General features: G+C 39.4%; 1 protein-coding gene and 2 pseudogenes across 1 annotated transcript; all 3 read right to left on the bottom strand.

Moving 5' to 3' along the window:
- Nucleotides 1-556: 556 nt before the first annotated feature.
- LOC140856662 (probable F-box protein At4g22030) lies at nt 557-2,024 on the bottom strand (annotated as a pseudogene).
- Nucleotides 2,025-6,141: 4,117 nt separating this feature from the next.
- On the bottom strand, nt 6,142-7,573 carry LOC140856661 (probable F-box protein At4g22030; annotated as a pseudogene).
- Nucleotides 7,574-13,308: 5,735 nt separating this feature from the next.
- On the bottom strand, nt 13,309-14,747 carry LOC140856660 (probable F-box protein At4g22030). The gene has a single exon (XM_073254719.1). It carries the CDS (start codon nt 14,657-14,659, stop codon nt 13,382-13,384), a length of 1,278 nt encoding a protein of 425 aa, XP_073110820.1. The 5' UTR covers nt 14,660-14,747; the 3' UTR covers nt 13,309-13,381.
- Nucleotides 14,748-18,093: the final 3,346 nt, after the last annotated feature.

Raw genomic sequence — 18,093 nt, 5'->3', positions numbered from 1 at the left:
CCTTGATACTTAATGGACGTCGTTTATGGATGAATTAAATTAATTAAGTAAAATTTTCTTTTCAGTTATCTGGCAGCAGTATGATTTCAGACGTTTACCCATAAAATAATCTCTGTCGGCACCAACAGCTTCCTTGAATACTAGGTAGCCTCTTCTCTATCTCTAAAGCAGAAGCAAGTTGATTCCAAGAACCTCCACATTCTGTCCTGTTTTTATTGAGCCTTGATCCTAGGCCCTGTTTTCCTTTGTATTGGGCACATATCTTGCTTTACCTTTTAGTAAGGAGGAATTCTTAGGTAGATTTAGTCTACTATATGTGCTATAGATAATTAAAGTTAATAAAAAGCTGCAGAATATGTCAATCGAAAATGTTGATGCGGCAGGCTTTGGTTTAGGATTTCTCCTAGTGGTGGCGCTCTTCTGATGAACTCTGACCAGTCAAACCTTCCCGCGTGTTGAGGGAAACTCTCAGCTGACCTTTCCCTCTGGGCAAAAGATGTTTGCTCATACAAGTCTATGAAACAGAACATGTCCGGTTTTAGTATTCTCTCAAAATTACTGTATCCAAAAAAAGTAAGTTTTATCTTGCCGAACAGAATGTACAGTAGAAACAGTTCGGAAAGCGATGATACAATCAGAACAGCTTTCCGGCGAACTCTTTAATGTCTTCATCGTTACATAAGGGAGAAGCATATGATGCCAGTCTTTGAGCTCAGGGAGGCTCCTTCCTAGCTGCAATGCCATCTTCATCTCAAACAACTCCCCATTCTCCCTCTTCTGCAGATCTCTTTCCCCCAAATTCGACTCAATTTCTTCTTGTAACCTCCGGTAGAACCCGGCGTTGTTGCGAAACATATCAAACACCATTCCAACCTGCCCACCATGCTCCAAAGTATTCACTACAGCTGCAAGCGCCCCTCCGACAACCCCAAGCAATACAGGCAATTGCCCAAGAGCAGGAGAGCCAATCAAACCGGCACCGGCCGCAGCCAGGCCAGCCATTAGAGGGCCCGAGGTGGCTAAAGTCTTGTTAATGCTCAAGGCCAGCTTGCCCTCCCTCACATACTTCTCCTCGTCTTTCACCTTCATCACTCTCAGAATGCCCTTCATCTCCTCCTCTAGCTCCTTGCTCCAGCCGTTGCTTTCCACCCCATTAACATACTTTGGACGTGTCTCCTTCCGCCTTAGTTTAGGCCACCATCGAGTAGGCTCCACGGTTTCAGGGAACTTCTCGAGCATCCCGGGGAGCAACGGCAGTGGGTAGGCCTTCTCGAGTGCGAGCACCTTCTCCATAGCCTCCTCGACATCCAATTCGGTAGGAGCTCCGAGGGCGAGTGTCGCATGGATCGATCTCTCGAGCTGTTTCCACAACCTGGTCGCATTCCTTTGTTCTTCTGCTAGCTGGGAAGGCTGGATCTTGTTGACGACCAGCATCATCCCGGTTGCAGCAGTGAACAAGACCATGGAAGAGAGCTTGAAGGCTAGGAGGTGGGGGTTGGCTTCCCCCAGTGGGATAGACGAGATTCCAGCCATGAGGGATGCGGTGAGGTTGATGGAGTTGATGGAGTGGAGGAAGTGGTGATTCCAGTTATTCCTCTGTGCTCCGATGATCGCGTGCATCTCTGCTCGATCCGCGACTGCCTCGGCAATGGCATGAAGCTTGGTGATGATCAAATCTTCATCTTTGTTACGTGTTGCGGTATGTGTTTGGCTTTGCCTGGTGGCAGTGTTCTCTTCTCTCAGGATCAAATCCCTCATGGCGATGTTGGTAATTGGTGGCTTTGGAAGAGAGATCCTACCCTTGATTCTGACATTAGAAGGGGCATGAAGACTAGCAGAAAACCTGCTGCCGAATGCAACTGACGATGATTCTGCTGCTGCTGCTGACGATGATAATGGATTCTGGGCTTGAAGAGCTGCCATCTCTGTGTTCCTGCTGGTTAAAGCTTCAGATTGTTTTTTTTTTCCTCCTCCTTCCGAAGTTGTAGTTTGTGCTGGTTTTTGGTTTTGGGATGGAAGAAGGCCAATGTCCGTGGTGAGATGGGAAGCCTGTGTACATATTTATAATAGCTTTGGCTGTGAGACCAAGTTTGGGTCTGGAGGTCGCGGTTGGCTGCCTTGGTTTACGGTTTAAATGTTAGAATAACGGAATTGGGAGAAGTAGGGTGGAATCTGTCAATTTGCTTGGGTTGGACCTTCCGACTGGGTAAAACATAAACTTGGGACCTGGTCCCTGACCCCGACCGTTTATTTGTGGAACAGGGAGAACTCGGCGAGCCGCGTTTACGGTTTGTTGGCTTTGACCCAGTAAGTAATCAAGCCGTGCCAAGTTTTACCAAAAAAAAAAAACTGAGCCAACATCCAACTTTTGGAAAGTCGTTGGAGATCCGTTAGAATAATATTCTGTTACAGACGGTTGGATCCAGGGTATTCACTAAATGACTCAAACCATTAAATCAAATCAGATTAAATTATTTTATCAGTATAATCTGATTTGAAAACTAAAATAATTTGATTTGATTTATATTTTCATATGAAATGGTATAACGGTTTGATCTAATTTTGTAAAAATATTAGATCAAATCAAACCATAGATCATATATATATAAAATAATAAAAAAAAAAAAAAAAAAAAAAATAATATATATAAACACACACACCACAACAAACTAACACATAAATCTTAGAATAGAGCCTAGCTTTTATTGGTATGGGTGTAATTTTCAGTTTTAATGGTTTCAAAAATCGAAGCTATATATTGGTCCAAAAACTATCTTGATAATTTTAATTTTTATTGGCTAAATATTTTTTTTTCTCATAATTTTCTATCTTCCGTATTGCAATATGTCAAACTATTAATCAAATCAGACTAAACCATAGTGCACCGGTCTGGTCTGGTTCAGTTTGAGTGATAAAATAGTTTGATTTGATTTATAAAATTAGTAAACCGTAATTTACTGATTTAATTTAAGAATATCCTATCAGATCAAATCAGACTGTATACACCCTTAGTTGGGCCTGACCCTTCTTTATCTGGTCATGATTAAAATTCAAGATTTAAAACTTATACAAGGATCACTATATTGTGGCGAATCTTAAATCCAACCTGTATGTTAGCACTCTTGTTTTTGGCCATCGTAAAAGAGCATAATTTTAAATATATATATATATATATATATATTAAAATGGAGGTATCAGCCTCCATCCTTCATGTATTTATTTTCTTTCTAAGACATCGACCGCCATGTGTCCTTTTTGTGGAGAATATATCGAAAAAATCAATGAAAATATATGGAGATTTGTGCTGGAGGAGAGCAGGAGACCGAAAGGTTTCTTTATTCTGGTTGGGGTTTTTTCTTGAGTATATTGATTTTTGTGTGTTTTTCAATTAAAATACTTGACCTACGTGGCACTTGGGGTTTGGTGCCATTTTGAGACGGTGATTCATGGTGGGTTGTGGATTGGATTCATCTTCTTTTGCACAAATTTACTGTTGGTTCCCATGATAATTGTTTTGAGATCTATGTAAATAAACAAACAAAGTTTCAAGTGTGCTTTGAATTGTGAATAATACGATCTAATGGTTGATACTGTAATTCTTTGTGCACTATGAGCGGTGTAGAAAATCCGACATAGAGTGCACCACCTTGTCCAATTGATTCACGTAGTCACCATTTTTCCACGTGCATTTAATATTCGTAGCTTTACTTTTTTGTTTTAAATTTTGAATGATAAAATATTCCTATTTTTTGAAAAAATTACGATATTTTATGTCCATATTATGACATCCTGCATCTAAAAAGTCATAATTTTTATTTACAGGATATCATAATATAATACAAGATGTCATGATATGCACAAAATATCATAATTTTTTTAAAGAACAGGAACATTTTATTAAAATTTTCATCATTTAAAATTTTTAAACGAAAAAGTAAAGCTGTAGGTATTAAATGCATGTTGGAAAGTGGTTGGACAAAAATATCCTTCTGTATTATGATCTCTGGGTATATTATGATATTCTGAATAATATTATGACATTTAATATAGAAAGTCATAATTTGATGTGGGATGTCATAATATATACATGATGTTATAATTTTTGAACATATTATGAATTTACGTATTGAAAGTCATAATATTCACAAGATTCATAAATTTTTTCAAAAGATAGGAATATTTTTGTTATACAAAATTTTTAAACGAAAAAGTGGAACTCTAAGCATTAAATATGTATTGAAAACGGTGGCTATATAGATCAATTACGTAAGGCGTGTGCTCTATGTCGAATTTTTACATCCATGGTGCATAAAAAATTTTCATGGTTGATATTACGAAACAAGATCAATCATTCTTCTGCATAAAGGTACATAAAAGATACAATCTGGGCCATGAGGACTGGCCCAAAAATATGTTTTTATATTAAAAATTCTTCTGCCGTGATGGTGTAGAATCATGTGCACTGTCTACAGTATTGGTTCATGCGGAGGTTGAGGTACAATATGTGAATTTTTTTTTTTCATCAGCCTTCATGCGGGACTAATCACCTGCAGTGCACAGGTTATCACTATACGAAAAGACTTCATGATCTTTGGACGGCGAGATCTTGTTATGGATGTGTTGAATCCAACAAAGAAAAATATTCCATAGTTGGGATCAGAGAAGAAATTGACCGGCTAAGCTGCTCCAAAAACAAACTATGCCATCACATCATATAAAATCTTTTTACTAAAAAATATGATATAAAATTATAAATGCTCAATGTCCATTGTTGCGGACAAGACTCGATCTGTCGTATGAGGTATTATCCTATCTGGTTTATGGATCTCACGATTTTATTTTTTTAAAAACATCTTACATAAAAATTTTTTTTCTTCTTATAAGTGTGAGTCTTCTTGGTTCACAATCAATATAGGACTATTGGTGCCCTCCATATTATTGAAACCGCAACAGAGCCTCCCAGTCAAGAAAATTCTGATGTGTATAGTCCGAAAAATTCCACAGTCAGTCGAGGTGGACCTCAGTACAGAAAATCGAGCGAACATCGATCCTATCTGGACGTCATTGTTGTGGATAAAAATTCGATCCGTCACGTGAGGTATTATCCGCTCTGACTCATAGCCTTATAATTTTGTTAAAGTATTTCATATTTTTTTTTTTATAAATATAAATTTTTTTTTGACTACCATCAATATAAAATATTAATATTTTTATATTATTAAAATCACAACATCCATAAATATATACACGGTACGTAGAGAATTCAACTCAAACCTCATCCACCAGGGGAAGAGAACGCTCTCTCAGCCATAAAGCCAACAAGCCCGACCTCACTTATCAAAATTAGAATTTAATATTATAACCTTGAACTATTGTAATATATCATTATATAAGTAATTAATATATTATTTTGTGCTGGTTAGGAGATTTGAGTTTTTAAATTGTTATTTACATCAACAAAAAGAGAACAATTTCAAAAGTACATGTTGTCTCTGCAACACGACAAATATATGTAGCAAATAATAGCTATACGATAGTGATTATAAACATGTATCTCTTTTGTTATCAAAAAAGGAAAAAAAATGTATCTCTTTACCGTCCACGAGGCATGCATATCCACTGGAGCATGCCTGTAGAGATGCGTGTGAGATTGTGCATCCTATTCAGATTGGATCTCTTGCATCTATCTTTTCTTCTAAATATCTCCTTATTTTAGCAAAAGCACCAGTCAATTAAATAGATAATATTTTTATTATTAAAAAAAATAAAAATGGCTGAGAATATATTAAATTCGTTTTTCACACATATTCGAACAGCCAGTGTTAATAAAATCGGAACCACGTGACGTTCCATCATCAGATGCTTAACGTTGAAACATGAGTTGCACATACCAAACAGTACGTAATCCAACACGCCCCTTAAAACCAGCGTGTCATTAAGAGAGAGAAACAATTCCTGTTATTTTAAAACATGTTCTCTTAAAGATACTTCGAATTTCTTGTAACATTTTGTGACAAGAAAAATAGTCTCAGAAAATTCTCATGATACATTGTATAAGTTTCATTCATCGCAGAAGCCACTGGCTACATATACATTTCCAAAATATCACAACACCAAATATTTACACCTCAAAGAATGATGTATCCAAAAGGTCTGCTATGCTTTTACACACTAAGCGATCGTAATTAATGTACACATGAACTCCTACCGGGAAAAACAAATTGCAGTCAGAATAGCTTCCCAGCAAGTTCTTTGATATCTTCATCTTTGCAAGAAGGTGAAGCATAGGATGCAAAGCCTTTGAGCTCAGAGAGGCTTCTCCCAAGCTGCAAAGCCATCTTCATCCGAAACAACTCCCCATCCTCCCTCTTCTCCACCTCACTTTCCCTCAAGTTGGACTCGATTTCCTCTTGCAACCTCCGGTAGAAACCGCCGCAGTTGCGGAACAGCTCAAACACCATTCCCACCTGCCCGCCGTGCTCCACAGTATTCACGACTGCTGCAAGCGCTCCTCCGACAACCCCCACCAACACCGGCAGTGGGCTGTCAACAGGAGAACCTATCAACCAGCCCCAATTGCAGCCATGCCGGCGAATAGAGGTCCGGAGATAGCCAAAGTTTTGTTAATGTTCAACACCAGCTTGCCCAATCTCACATACTGCTCCTCATCTTTCGTCTTTAGAACTCTATGAATTCCCAACATCTCCTCTTCCAGTTCCTTGCTCCAACCGTTGCTCGCCATCCCATTAACGCATGCTTTCTTCGTTTCTTGCCCCCGTCTTTGAATTTTAGGCCACCAACGTGTAGGCTCCACGGTTTCTGGGAACTTCTCCAGCATCTCCGGAAGCAAAGGAAGTGGATAAGCCTTCTCGAGCGCGAGGACTTTCTCCAAAGCCTCCTCGATGTCCGATTCGGCAGGCTCTCGGTGCGCGAGGGTGTTGTGGATCGATCTTTCGAGCTGCTTCCACAGTCTGGTGGCATTCCTTTGTTCGTCAGCCAGCTGAGAAGGCTGGATCTTGTTGACGATCAGCATCATTCCGGTAGCTGCGGCGAACAAGACCACGGACGAGAGCTTGAAGGCTGAGAGATGTGGTGCTGCTTCTCCCACCGTGAGAGCCGCGGAGATGCCGGCCATGAGGGAAGCGGTTAAATTGATGGAGTTGATGGAGTGGAGGAAGAGGTGGTTCCAGTTGTTCCTCTGATCTCCAATGATGGCATGCATCTCAGCTCGGTCCGCTACGGCCTCAGCGATCGCCAGGAGCTTGGCTACCAGGCGATCATGATCTTTATCGGCTGTCATTGGTTGATGAGGTTGGGTGTAGCTACCGTCCGAATTAGTATGTTCTTTAAGGCCGAGTTCTTCCACTTTGATCAAAGCAGGGAGCTTTGGAAGGGAGATGGTCTTTGCTCCCAGAGGGGAGGGGACATGAAGACTGGCGCAGATCCTTCGTTGATTTGAGAAGGAAGAAGAAGACAGGAGATAGTTGCTACCTAATTGGAGAGTGGCCATGGTTATAGATCTTTGCAGCTTGATCTCTTTTGTGTGGGTTGTGGTGGTGGAGTGGCTCAGGTATCTCTGTTGCTTTGTGGTTTGTTGGATGTGATGAGGGGGTTAGCTATATATACAAAATGGTTGTGGAACGAGGAGATGGGTGAGATTTTAGCCTGGTATTCAAGTCGCAGTCTTCAGTGTTGACCAGGCAACGTACGCCTTTTGAATTGGTTAAATCCGAGGCGAGGGCTAACGTTGAAGGGGAAACCGTCAACGGCCCTAAATGGGCGAGACTTCTATGAGGGTTGATATGGTAAGCCTTTACGCGTTGGGTCAGACTCGCCCTCCGTCCTGTGCCTCTGGACTAAGCTAACATTAAGTATACATGGATTCGAGCGTGTTGGGAATAAATACAATGGGCGGCTAGAAGAAGAGTTGTACAAAAACGAACGTGAGAATGTAAATATGGAATGGAATTCGGCTTTGCAATGGAATGTATAAAAAGGACGTGTCACGTGTAGGTGATTGTACCCATGGTATTAGACCAAGTTTGGATTTCGGTTAAAGAAATAATGATTCTGAATAAGTTGAATAATTTTTTTTTTTACTAAAAAAAGGGCTGAATAAATGCTTTCGGGTGAAACTGTTGTACCAGAGACTACATAAGCTATCTTCACTCAAATACAATGTATCTGTAATGGTTCTTAGACTCATGGATCATATCCTAGGACTCACGAGCCATAGCATACCATATCAATGAAGTTATTTAGGTTAAGAGTTGCTAATGACTGTTAGGCTGCTCGATTGGAAGCTATCCTCTTGTGTGCTAACACTTGAAGGATATCCCATTCAAATCCTAGCTCGATATTGCTTAAAAAAATAAAAAAGGTCTTAACAAAAATTGAGCACCTAGCTAGTTGATGTGGCTCATTTAAAATGAAGGTTGCGAGAATACTAGCTAACTAATTCAACTCTATCATGCTTAAATACACCATGGATCCTATTACAGGATGCCAACCTTATATAGCTAATGACATTAAATTTGATAGAAGGCTGCTTACTCATCTCGTCTTAACATTTATTGGCCTTCTCTAGTGGCAACGTGTCATGTATAATATAAGACCCTTTAAACCTATTAACTAATTGGTTTTGACAAGACAATGTCCGATGATCTTGTCGACTAATCATAGTTACGTTTATTCCCATGCAATTGCTGATGGTCAACAAAAACTGCACATATTAATTTTTGGACAACAAATTTTCTAACAAAAAGAAAAAGTTTTCTAACAAAAAGAAAACAAACACCGATAAAATTAAAAATTTGACTTATAATTATTCTTTTTCAATTGGGCAACCAAGAATGATCTTCAAAAAAGCAGGGATTGACTATAAAAATATTCATATAAATTTTTAGATTAAAAATGGTCAAAAAATTATTTTGAAAAATCATGAAGATTAATTGAAAGATTACTTAAGCTAGAAAAAATATTTATCCCACCTTTATATTTTAACTAGGCCTTTTAAATAAAATAGACTCACATAAATATATAGACAGTGTCTCTCATTCAAATGATGTTATATCCATCTATTTTTTTTAATTGTATAGATAGCAGTAAAGTGATATTACACTTTTGGTCTGTGCTATGGAAAGCTGGAGGTATTGTGGAGGATTGGGCAATTGTTTTGTTACAGTTTAGAGCTTATGGCTCGACAAATGGAGTATTATCCATTTTGACCTACAGCGCATAACTCGAAGACTATATGGCCTATTTTGGACATCATAATTTTATCTCTTAAAAGATGCCTTACGTGGGAAGAATGACTCTTTCCGCCTATACACCACTCTATGGAAGTACATAGACACAGTCTGTGGAGTACACAGATTCTCTCTTGATTGAAGGGACTATGTTGTGATGTAAAACGAAGGACATCATTAATCCCACATTAGTTGGAGTCAAGAAAAATCTAGTTTATGTAGAAAGAAATCATCTTTTTCACGTGAGACGTCTTTTAAGGAGCAAAATAGTGAGGCTCAATAACGATCTATATAGCCCCTAAGCTATGGGCGGTAGGTCAAAGCGGATAGTACCTCACATGCCGAGCCATGAATATTTGACTGTAACATGTTTTAACTATATATAAAAGCAGAGAGATGGATTATTTGCAACCTCTCACCAAAGAAAAGAAAAAATGATCAATTGTAATTTAAATCGGTATTGATCCATTAATTAGGTTCTATCAATATAGAAGAATTGCAAAAGACTATATAATATTTCTGGAAGACTAAAGCTATAGGTTTATGGTCCTCTTATATATATAAAGTTATAAATTTCCAAGAAGATCCACTTAACTTTTCATTCTTCTTTTTTTTCTTTTTGTATTTTAACTTTTCATTTGGAAAATGAGGCATTCATGTTAGATAATATTGGATCATGTCACTATCCTTAAATAAAGGTATGCTTCCGGCTTGGTTAATCTGACAATAAAAATATGCATGTAAGGAAAATTTTATTACATGGTAATATTGAGGGATTGGGGTATAATGATCTTGAAAAATCCAAAACAGACATTTTTGGAAGACAAACTTGATATGATTTTGTAAAAAATACAAATAATAACTTTTCTTGAAACATCAAAATTTTTTTTTTAGTAGTAGTACTAAGTCCATGCATGATACTATACATCCACCTACTTCATTCGTTTGGCTCCTTTCGCAACACTTGTATATTTTGGATCACTAAGAAATCGGGTACGTATGGTGAATCTCAAACTCATCATCTTGTCCAAAGAGGAGCATGTATCAACCACAAGGCTAAATCTTGGTTGGTACCAGATCACCTAAATCTACCAAAATGTAAGTGGTAATCCCAACCAAGTAACAAAAACGAAGCTAAAGTATTTGACGTTGCTTTCACCACCTTCTCTGACTAATCAGACATGAAACATTTGCATAGAAAGAAAAAAGAAGAGAAAGAGAGAGAGACATGAAAGTCCAGCGTGTTGCCACACCATGCACGGACAACCCTTTGAATCTATCAGATGATCCAAGTGAGTTGCTATTTTACTTTGCGGACCTATGAGCAATTGATTGATCATGCATGGCATCAGGGTGGTTAATGTTTTGGTCTTTTGGGAAAAAAATTTATATCTCCGCTTTCGGCTGAAAAATATATACTAAACATTGAGTGTGGTAAAAAAAGCCCGTTGTAATATTGAATTTGAAGATCTAAGATTTCTTCGTGATAGGATGGGTAAAAGTCTAAGCGTCGAACATAAAACCCATGGATTAAGTTACTGGTAAAGAGCCTGATATCTTAAGGCTAAGTTCATGGGAAAAGCTAGGCTGATAAATCGAATGGTTAAAATTGCTCGATTAGATGATCGGTTAGGCTATTCGTTCAACTTCAGAACATGCTAATTCAAATGGACCAAAAGAATGATGGTTCGGAGACCAACGTGTTTGAAAGTCATAAAAAGACGCTACAGGGGGTGAGCTAGAAAGAAGCCGAGAGTAGAATTTTCGGGGACTCAAAATAGGGCAGGTCTAAAAGCGCCGCAAAGATGACATCAAACGGGCCGAATGCGGCGGAAAGGGAGAACCTGAAACTTTGACAAAAAATCGGAGATAAGTAGCCAAGTAAGTGATACGTACTATTTGATGGCCCGGTGGCAAATCAGAAGCGTCCACAAATTAAAGAAACATGATACGTAGACTGGGTTTGATTTATGTCTTGCCTAATTTCACAAAGAACTTTAGGCTCCGGCCCTGTCCGTGGATGATCCAACTGACCGACCGATCAGACTCCGTTTAACATTTCAAATAAAACATACTTTTTATCCACTCCACCTATGTCATCTCGATTTTTTTATGTTTACATTAATTGATTGTAACGTGCATTGCACATGTACGTCACCAGGTATGTAACCCAATAGCATATATTTAATTTAATATTACTTTAGAGGGAAAAAAAAAATCATAGTCCATGGAAATTGCTAGAAATATCTACTCTTAATTAATGCTCGTATGGTTTATCGATTTTAGTCAAATTTTTAAAATCTCTTTTACTTCTGTTTTAGTTTTCTCTCCATGGAAAAAGGATGAAAAGTCTGTTTTTCCAATAGCTTTGCCTTTCCGGTATCTTTGTTGAAAAAATTCAAATAGAAGTATTTTTTAAAATTATACAAATAATAAGGAAATTTTTGACCAAATGGGATGATGTGGTCATATAATTGACATTCCTATCGATAGCATGCCAAAGCATGCATAAATTTGACATTAGAACGATGGAATTTGGGAAAGTCCAAGGGGTGGAACCTGTCAATTGGCTTGGGTTAGACCTTCTGACAGGGTAAAAACTAAAACTATGGTTTGTGGTGTCTGACCTCGTAAGTAATTAATCTGTGCCAAGTTTTACCAAAAAAAAAAAAAGAAAAAAAATCTATACCAAGATTCAACTGTCAGAAAGTCGTTGGAGGTCCGTTAGAACAATATTCTGCTATAGGGGGTTGGGTCTGACCCTCCTTTATCTGGTCGTGATTAAAATTCAAGACCTAAGACTTGTACAAGGATGGCTTCCCTGGGGAAAATCCAGAATCTAGCCTGTAAGTTAGCGCTCCTTTTTTTTTTTTTTTGTCGTAAACGAGCATAACACTCCAGTTAAGAGGCCTGACTGACGTTGCATGAGTGGATCGGACAGAGTGATTTGCAGCAGGGCGGCGTTGCAACGCACCGTCAGTCTGGTGCCATATGGTTGCGGGATTTTTTTTTAATTATTTTTTTTATTTTTTAATTTTAAAAGTATCTTCTTTTCCATCTTATTTTTGAAACCACCGTTCACGTTGAAATCGCAAGTTCAATCAATAGTTTCACGATCATGTTGGCACCGACATAGGATTTTTTTTCTTTTTTTTTTTGGGCGAACGGAAGGGAGGAGAGTGTGGCCGGAGGGTCGGAGTGCAGTGTCAGGAAGGAAACACGGCCGAGAGGCCGAGGGGCGGTGTCGGATGCACGATGGGTGGGAGGCTGCAGGAGGAGGAGAGTGCAGAGCAACGATGGATGGCGCGGTCACAGGAAAAGAGGCGTGAGGGACAACGGTGGTGCCACGTGGGTCGGTCGCCGGTAGAGAAAGGTCGGTCGGAGGGGGGATAGGAGGAAGGAAAGAGAGAAATGAGAAATAAAAAATATAAATTATAAATAATTTTAAAAAAAAATATTTTAAAATACCACGAACGGATGTCGTGTATGGATGAATTAAATTAATTAAGTAAAATTTTCTTTTCAGTTATCTGGCAGCACTATGATTTCAGACGTTTACCCATACAATAATCTCTGTCAGCACAAACAGCTCCAGGTGAGATGATAAAGATTCAAACAGCTTCCTTGAATACTAGGTAGCCTCTTCTCTATCTCTAAAGCAGAAGCAAGTTGATTCCAAGAACCTCCACATTCTGTCCTGTTTTTATTGAGCCTTGATCCTAGGCCCTGTTTTCCTTTGTATTGGGCACATATCTTGCTTTACCTTTTAGTAGAGGAGGAATTCTTAGGTAGATTTAGTCTACTATATGTGCTATAGATAATTAAAGTTAATAAAAAGCTGCAGAATATGTCAATCGAAAATGTTGATGCGGCAGGCTTTGTTGTTTAGGATTTCTCCTAGTGGTGGCGCTCTTCTGATGATACGTCTCGACCAGTCAAACCTTCCCGCGTGTTGAGGGAAACTCTCAGCTGACCTTTCCCTCTGGGCAAAAGATGTTTGCTCAGACAAGTCTATGAAACAGACCATGTCCAGTTTTAGTATTCTCTCAAAATTACTATATCCAAGAAAAAGTAAGTTTTATCTTGCCGAACAGAATGTACAGTAGAAACAGTCCGGAAAGCGGATGATACAATCAGAACAGCTTTCCGGCGAACTCTTTAATGTCTTCATCGTTACATGAGGGAGAAGCATATGATGCCAAGTCTTTGAGCTCAGGGAGGCTCCTTCCTAGCTGCAATGCCATCTTCATCTCAAACAACTCCCCATTCTCCCTCTTCTGCAGATCTCTTTCCCCCAAATTCGACTCAATTTCTTCTTGTAACCTCCGGTAGAACCCGGCGTTGTTGCGAAACATATCAAACACCATTCCAACCTGCCCACCATGCTCCAAAGTATTCACTACAGCTGCAAGCGCCCCTCCGACAACCCCAAGCAATACAGGCAATTGCCCAAGAGCAGGAGAGCCAATCAAACCGGCACCGGCCGCAGCCAGGCCAGCCATTAGAGGGCCCGAGGTGGCTAAAGTCTTGTTAATGCTCAAGGCCAGCTTGCCCTCCCTCACATACTTCTCCTCGTCTTTCACCTTCAGCACTCTCAGAATGCCCTTCATCTCCTCCTCTAGCTCCTTGCTCCAGCCGTTGCTTTCCACCCCATTAACATACTTTGGACGTGTCTCCTTCCGCCTTAGTTTAGGCCACCATCGAGTAGGCTCCACGGTTTCAGGGAACTTCTCGAGCATCCCGGGGAGCAACGGCAGTGGGTAGGCCTTCTCGAGTGCGAGCACCTTCTCCATAGCCTCCTCGACATCCAATTCGGTAGGAGCTCCGAGGGCGAGTGTCGCATGGATCGATCTCTCGAGCTGTTTCCACAACCTGGTCGCATTCCTTTGTTCTTCTGCTAGCTGGGAAGGCTGGATCTTGTTGACGACCAGCATCATCCCGGTTGCAGCAGTGAACAAGACCATGGAAGAGAGCTTGAAGGCTAGGAGGTGGGGGTTGGCTTCCCCCAGTGGGATAGACGAGATTCCAGCCATGAGGGATGCAGTGAGGTTGATGGAGTTGATGGAGTGGAGGAAGTGGTGATTCCAGTTATTCCTCTGTGCTCCGATGATCGCGTGCATCTCTTTTCGATCCGCGACTGCCTCAGCGATCGCCAGGAGCTTGGCTACCAGGCGATCATGATCATCTTTATCGGCTGTCATTGGTTGATGAGGTTGGGTGTAGCTACCGTCCGAATTAGTATGTTCTTTAAGGCCGAGTTCTTCCACTTTGATCAAAGCAGGGAGCTTTGGAAGGGAGATGGTCTTTGCTCCCAGAGGGGAGGGGACATGAAGACTGGCGCAGATCCTTCGTTGATTTGAGAAGGAAGAAGAAGACAGGAGATAGTTGCTACCTAATTGGAGAGTGGCCATGGTTATAGATCTTTGCAGCTAGATCTCTTTTGTGTGGGTTGTGGTGGTGGAGTGGCTCAGGTATCTCTGTTGCTTTGTGGCTTGTTGGATGTGATGAGGGGGTTAGCTATATATAGAAATGGTTGTGGAACGAGGAGATGGGTGAGATTTTAGCCTGGTATTCAAGTCGCAGTCTTCAGTGTTGACCAGGCAACGTACGCCTTTTGAATTGGTTAAATCCGAAGCGAGGGCTAACGTTGAAGGGGAAACCGTCAACGGCCCTAAATGGGCGAGACTTTTATGAGGGTTGATATGGTAAGCCTTTACGCGTTGGGTCAGACTCGCCCTCCGTCCTGTGCCTCTGGACTAAGCTAACATTAAGTATACATGGATTCGAGCGTGTTGGGAATAAATACAATGGGCGGCTAGAAGAAGAGCTGTACAAAAACGAACGTGAGAATGTAAATATGGAATGGAATTCGGCTTTGCAATGGAATGTATAAAAAGGACGTGTCACGTGTAGGTGATTGTACCCATGGTATTAGACCAAGTTTGGATTTCGGTTAAAACAATAATGATTCTGAATAAGTTGAATAATTTTTTTTTTTTACTAAAAAAAGGGCTGAATAAATGCTTTTGGGTGAAACTATTGTACCAGAAACGCTGACAAAAAATCGGAGATAAGTAGCCAAGTAAGTGATACGTACTATTTGATGGCCTGGTGGCAAATCAGGAGCGTCCACAAATTAAATAAACATGATACGGATACTGGGTTTGATTTATGTCTGGCCTAACTTCACAAAGAACTTTAGGCTCCGGCCCTGTCCGTGGATGATCCAACTAACCGACCGATCAGACTCCGTTTAACATTTTAAATAAGACATAGTATTTATCCACTCCACCTATGTCATCTCGATTTTTTTATGATTTTAATGTGCATTGCACATGTACGTCACCAGGTATGCAATCCAATAGCATATATTTAATTTAATATCACTTTAGAGAGAAAAAAAAAAAATCATAGTCCATGGAAATTGCTAGAAATATCTACTCTTAATTAATGCTCGTGTGGTTTATCGATTTTAGTCAAATTTTAAAAATCTATTTTACTTCTGTTTTAGTTTTCTCTCCGTTGAAAAAGGATGAAAAGTCAGTTTTTCCAATAGCTTTGCCTTTTCGGTATTTTTTTGAAAAAAATTCAAATAGAAGTATTTTTTAAATTATGTAAATAATAAGGAAATTTTTGACCAAATGGGGTGATTGGGGTCATATAAATGACATTCCTATCGACAGCATGCCAAAGCATGCATAAATTTGACATTAGAACAATGGAATTTGGGAAAGTCCGAGGGGTGGAACCTGTCAATTGGCTTGGGTTAGACCTTCTGACAGGGTAAAAACTAAAACTGGAACCTTGCCCCTGGCTCCTGACCGTTTATTTGTGAAAGAGGGAGAGCTTCTTGGCGAGCCGTAACAAAGAATTGTGAATGGATCACATCTTTCATAGAAATCCGTCTATGGTTTGTGGTTTCTGATCTAGTAAGTAATTAATCTGTGCCAAGTTTTACCAAAAAAAAAAGGAAAATCTATACCAAGATTCAACTGTCAGAAAGTCGTTGGAGGTCCGTTAGAACAATGTTCTGCTATAGGGGGTTGGGTCTGACCCTTCTTTATCCGGTCGTGATTAAAATTCAAGACCTAAGACTTGTACAAGGATGACTTCACTGGGGCAAATCCTGATTTTTTTTTTTTTTCCCTCCTGTCGTAAACGAGCAGAACTTTCCAGTTAAAAAGCCTGACTGACGTTGCATGAGGGGATCGGACAGAGTGATTAACGGCGGGGCGGCGTTGCAGCGCACCGTCAGTCTGGTGCCACATGCTTGCGAGGATTTTCATTTGAAAAAAATGGATAGCTGGTAGTTTCATTTTTTCCGTGAACTACAGATTGCGGGATCATGGTCGTATTGACTCTGTTACAGTGATTATCATGAGTATCTGAAATTAGCATAATATTTATGGGACATCTCAGCTCTTCAATTTATCATCGAAATCATTTACGTAAAAGCAAAAATATATACAGTGCAGAGCAGCTTGCATCTGATCTGTCCTATGATCTATCCTGCATATTTTGTTGTCTTTGCAGGCTAATGTCTCAGTGCGTGTATTGTCCTGTTATAATAGCCGGCCCATCTTATGATATACACGACAGCTGTCTACCTTGAGTGGATGGATTCAGACGTAACGGACTCCCCTAATCTCATAGGAGTAATTAAAGGCTGAATTATCCATCTGTAATTGCATGTTCAACGGTCCTACAATCTCGAAAGCACACAATCTCATAGCTATTTGATCAGCTGTTCGACAGTCTTCTATATAAATAATCAAAATTTCGAGGATTAGGACAGTCAATCAATCAATTTCTTTTAAAAAATTTGTTGCTGTTTCTATTATTCTCTGAATCTGATTTGAACGTCGGAGGATTTTCGTCGGAGCAAAAATTTTTATTTTGAACTTATTTTGCAGATCACTCCAATACCATTATTCCTGCATGAAGCTCAGTCGCCTTCTCTTCGATCTCAACTAAATCGAACAGCAACAGACTCCAACATAAAAATTATTCTATAGCAAAATCAGAGAAGAAATTGATTGGCTAAGCTTGCTCAGGAAAAAATAAACTATGCCACCAAATCATATAAATTTTTTCTGCCAGAAAACAACATTCAAAATTCTAAATGTCGTGCCCTTTGCAAATATGCACTGCAGGGGATCCCAACTCAAATCCCATCTACTGAGGAGAAGAGAATGCTCTCTGAAATATCAAGGCCTGGACAAGGTCGACCGCCCTTATCAAAAATTTTATTTACTATTATAATCTTGAATTATATCAATATACCATTACATACACAACAATATTAATATGCTATTTTTAAACAGGTTAGGTGATTTGAGTTTTTCAATGGTTATTTAAATCAATAAAACAGAAATAATTCAAGAATGCCTGTTGTCCCGGCAATGCGACAAATATATATAACAAATAATAGCTATGTACTAATAATTATTTAAATATTTCTATCTTCATCAAGGGCATAGAAATCCACTGTCACATAGATGTGCATGTAAGGCTGCATCTCATTCAGGATCAGTCTCTGGCATCAATCTTCTCTACTCTAGGAAAAGCACCAATTAATTTAAATAGATAAATATTTTTAATATATTTTAAAATAAAAATGATTTAGAAAATATAAAATATATTTTCACACAAATTCGAACAGTCACTATTAATAAAATCAGAATCATGAACCTTCCACCAAATTAATGTTTACCATTGAAACATGAGTTGCAGATAGCGAGCAATACATAATGCAATAGACACCTTCAACATTAGTGCGTCATTAAGAGAGAGGGAGAGAGAGGGAGAGAGAGAGAGAGAGAGAGAGAGAGAGAGAGAATTCCTG

The sequence above is a fragment of the Elaeis guineensis genome, chromosome 3, assembly GCF_000442705.2.
Source record: "Elaeis guineensis isolate ETL-2024a chromosome 3, EG11, whole genome shotgun sequence".
Taxonomy (NCBI): Eukaryota; Viridiplantae; Streptophyta; class Magnoliopsida; order Arecales; family Arecaceae; genus Elaeis; species Elaeis guineensis.
This window is presented reverse-complemented; position numbering and strand designations above follow the sequence as displayed.

Excerpts from the sequence above, each read along its gene's own strand:
- LOC140856660 (XM_073254719.1), bottom strand. The coding sequence starts at position 14,659 with ATGGCCACTCTCCAATTAGGTAGCAACTATCTCCTGTCTTCTTCTTCC.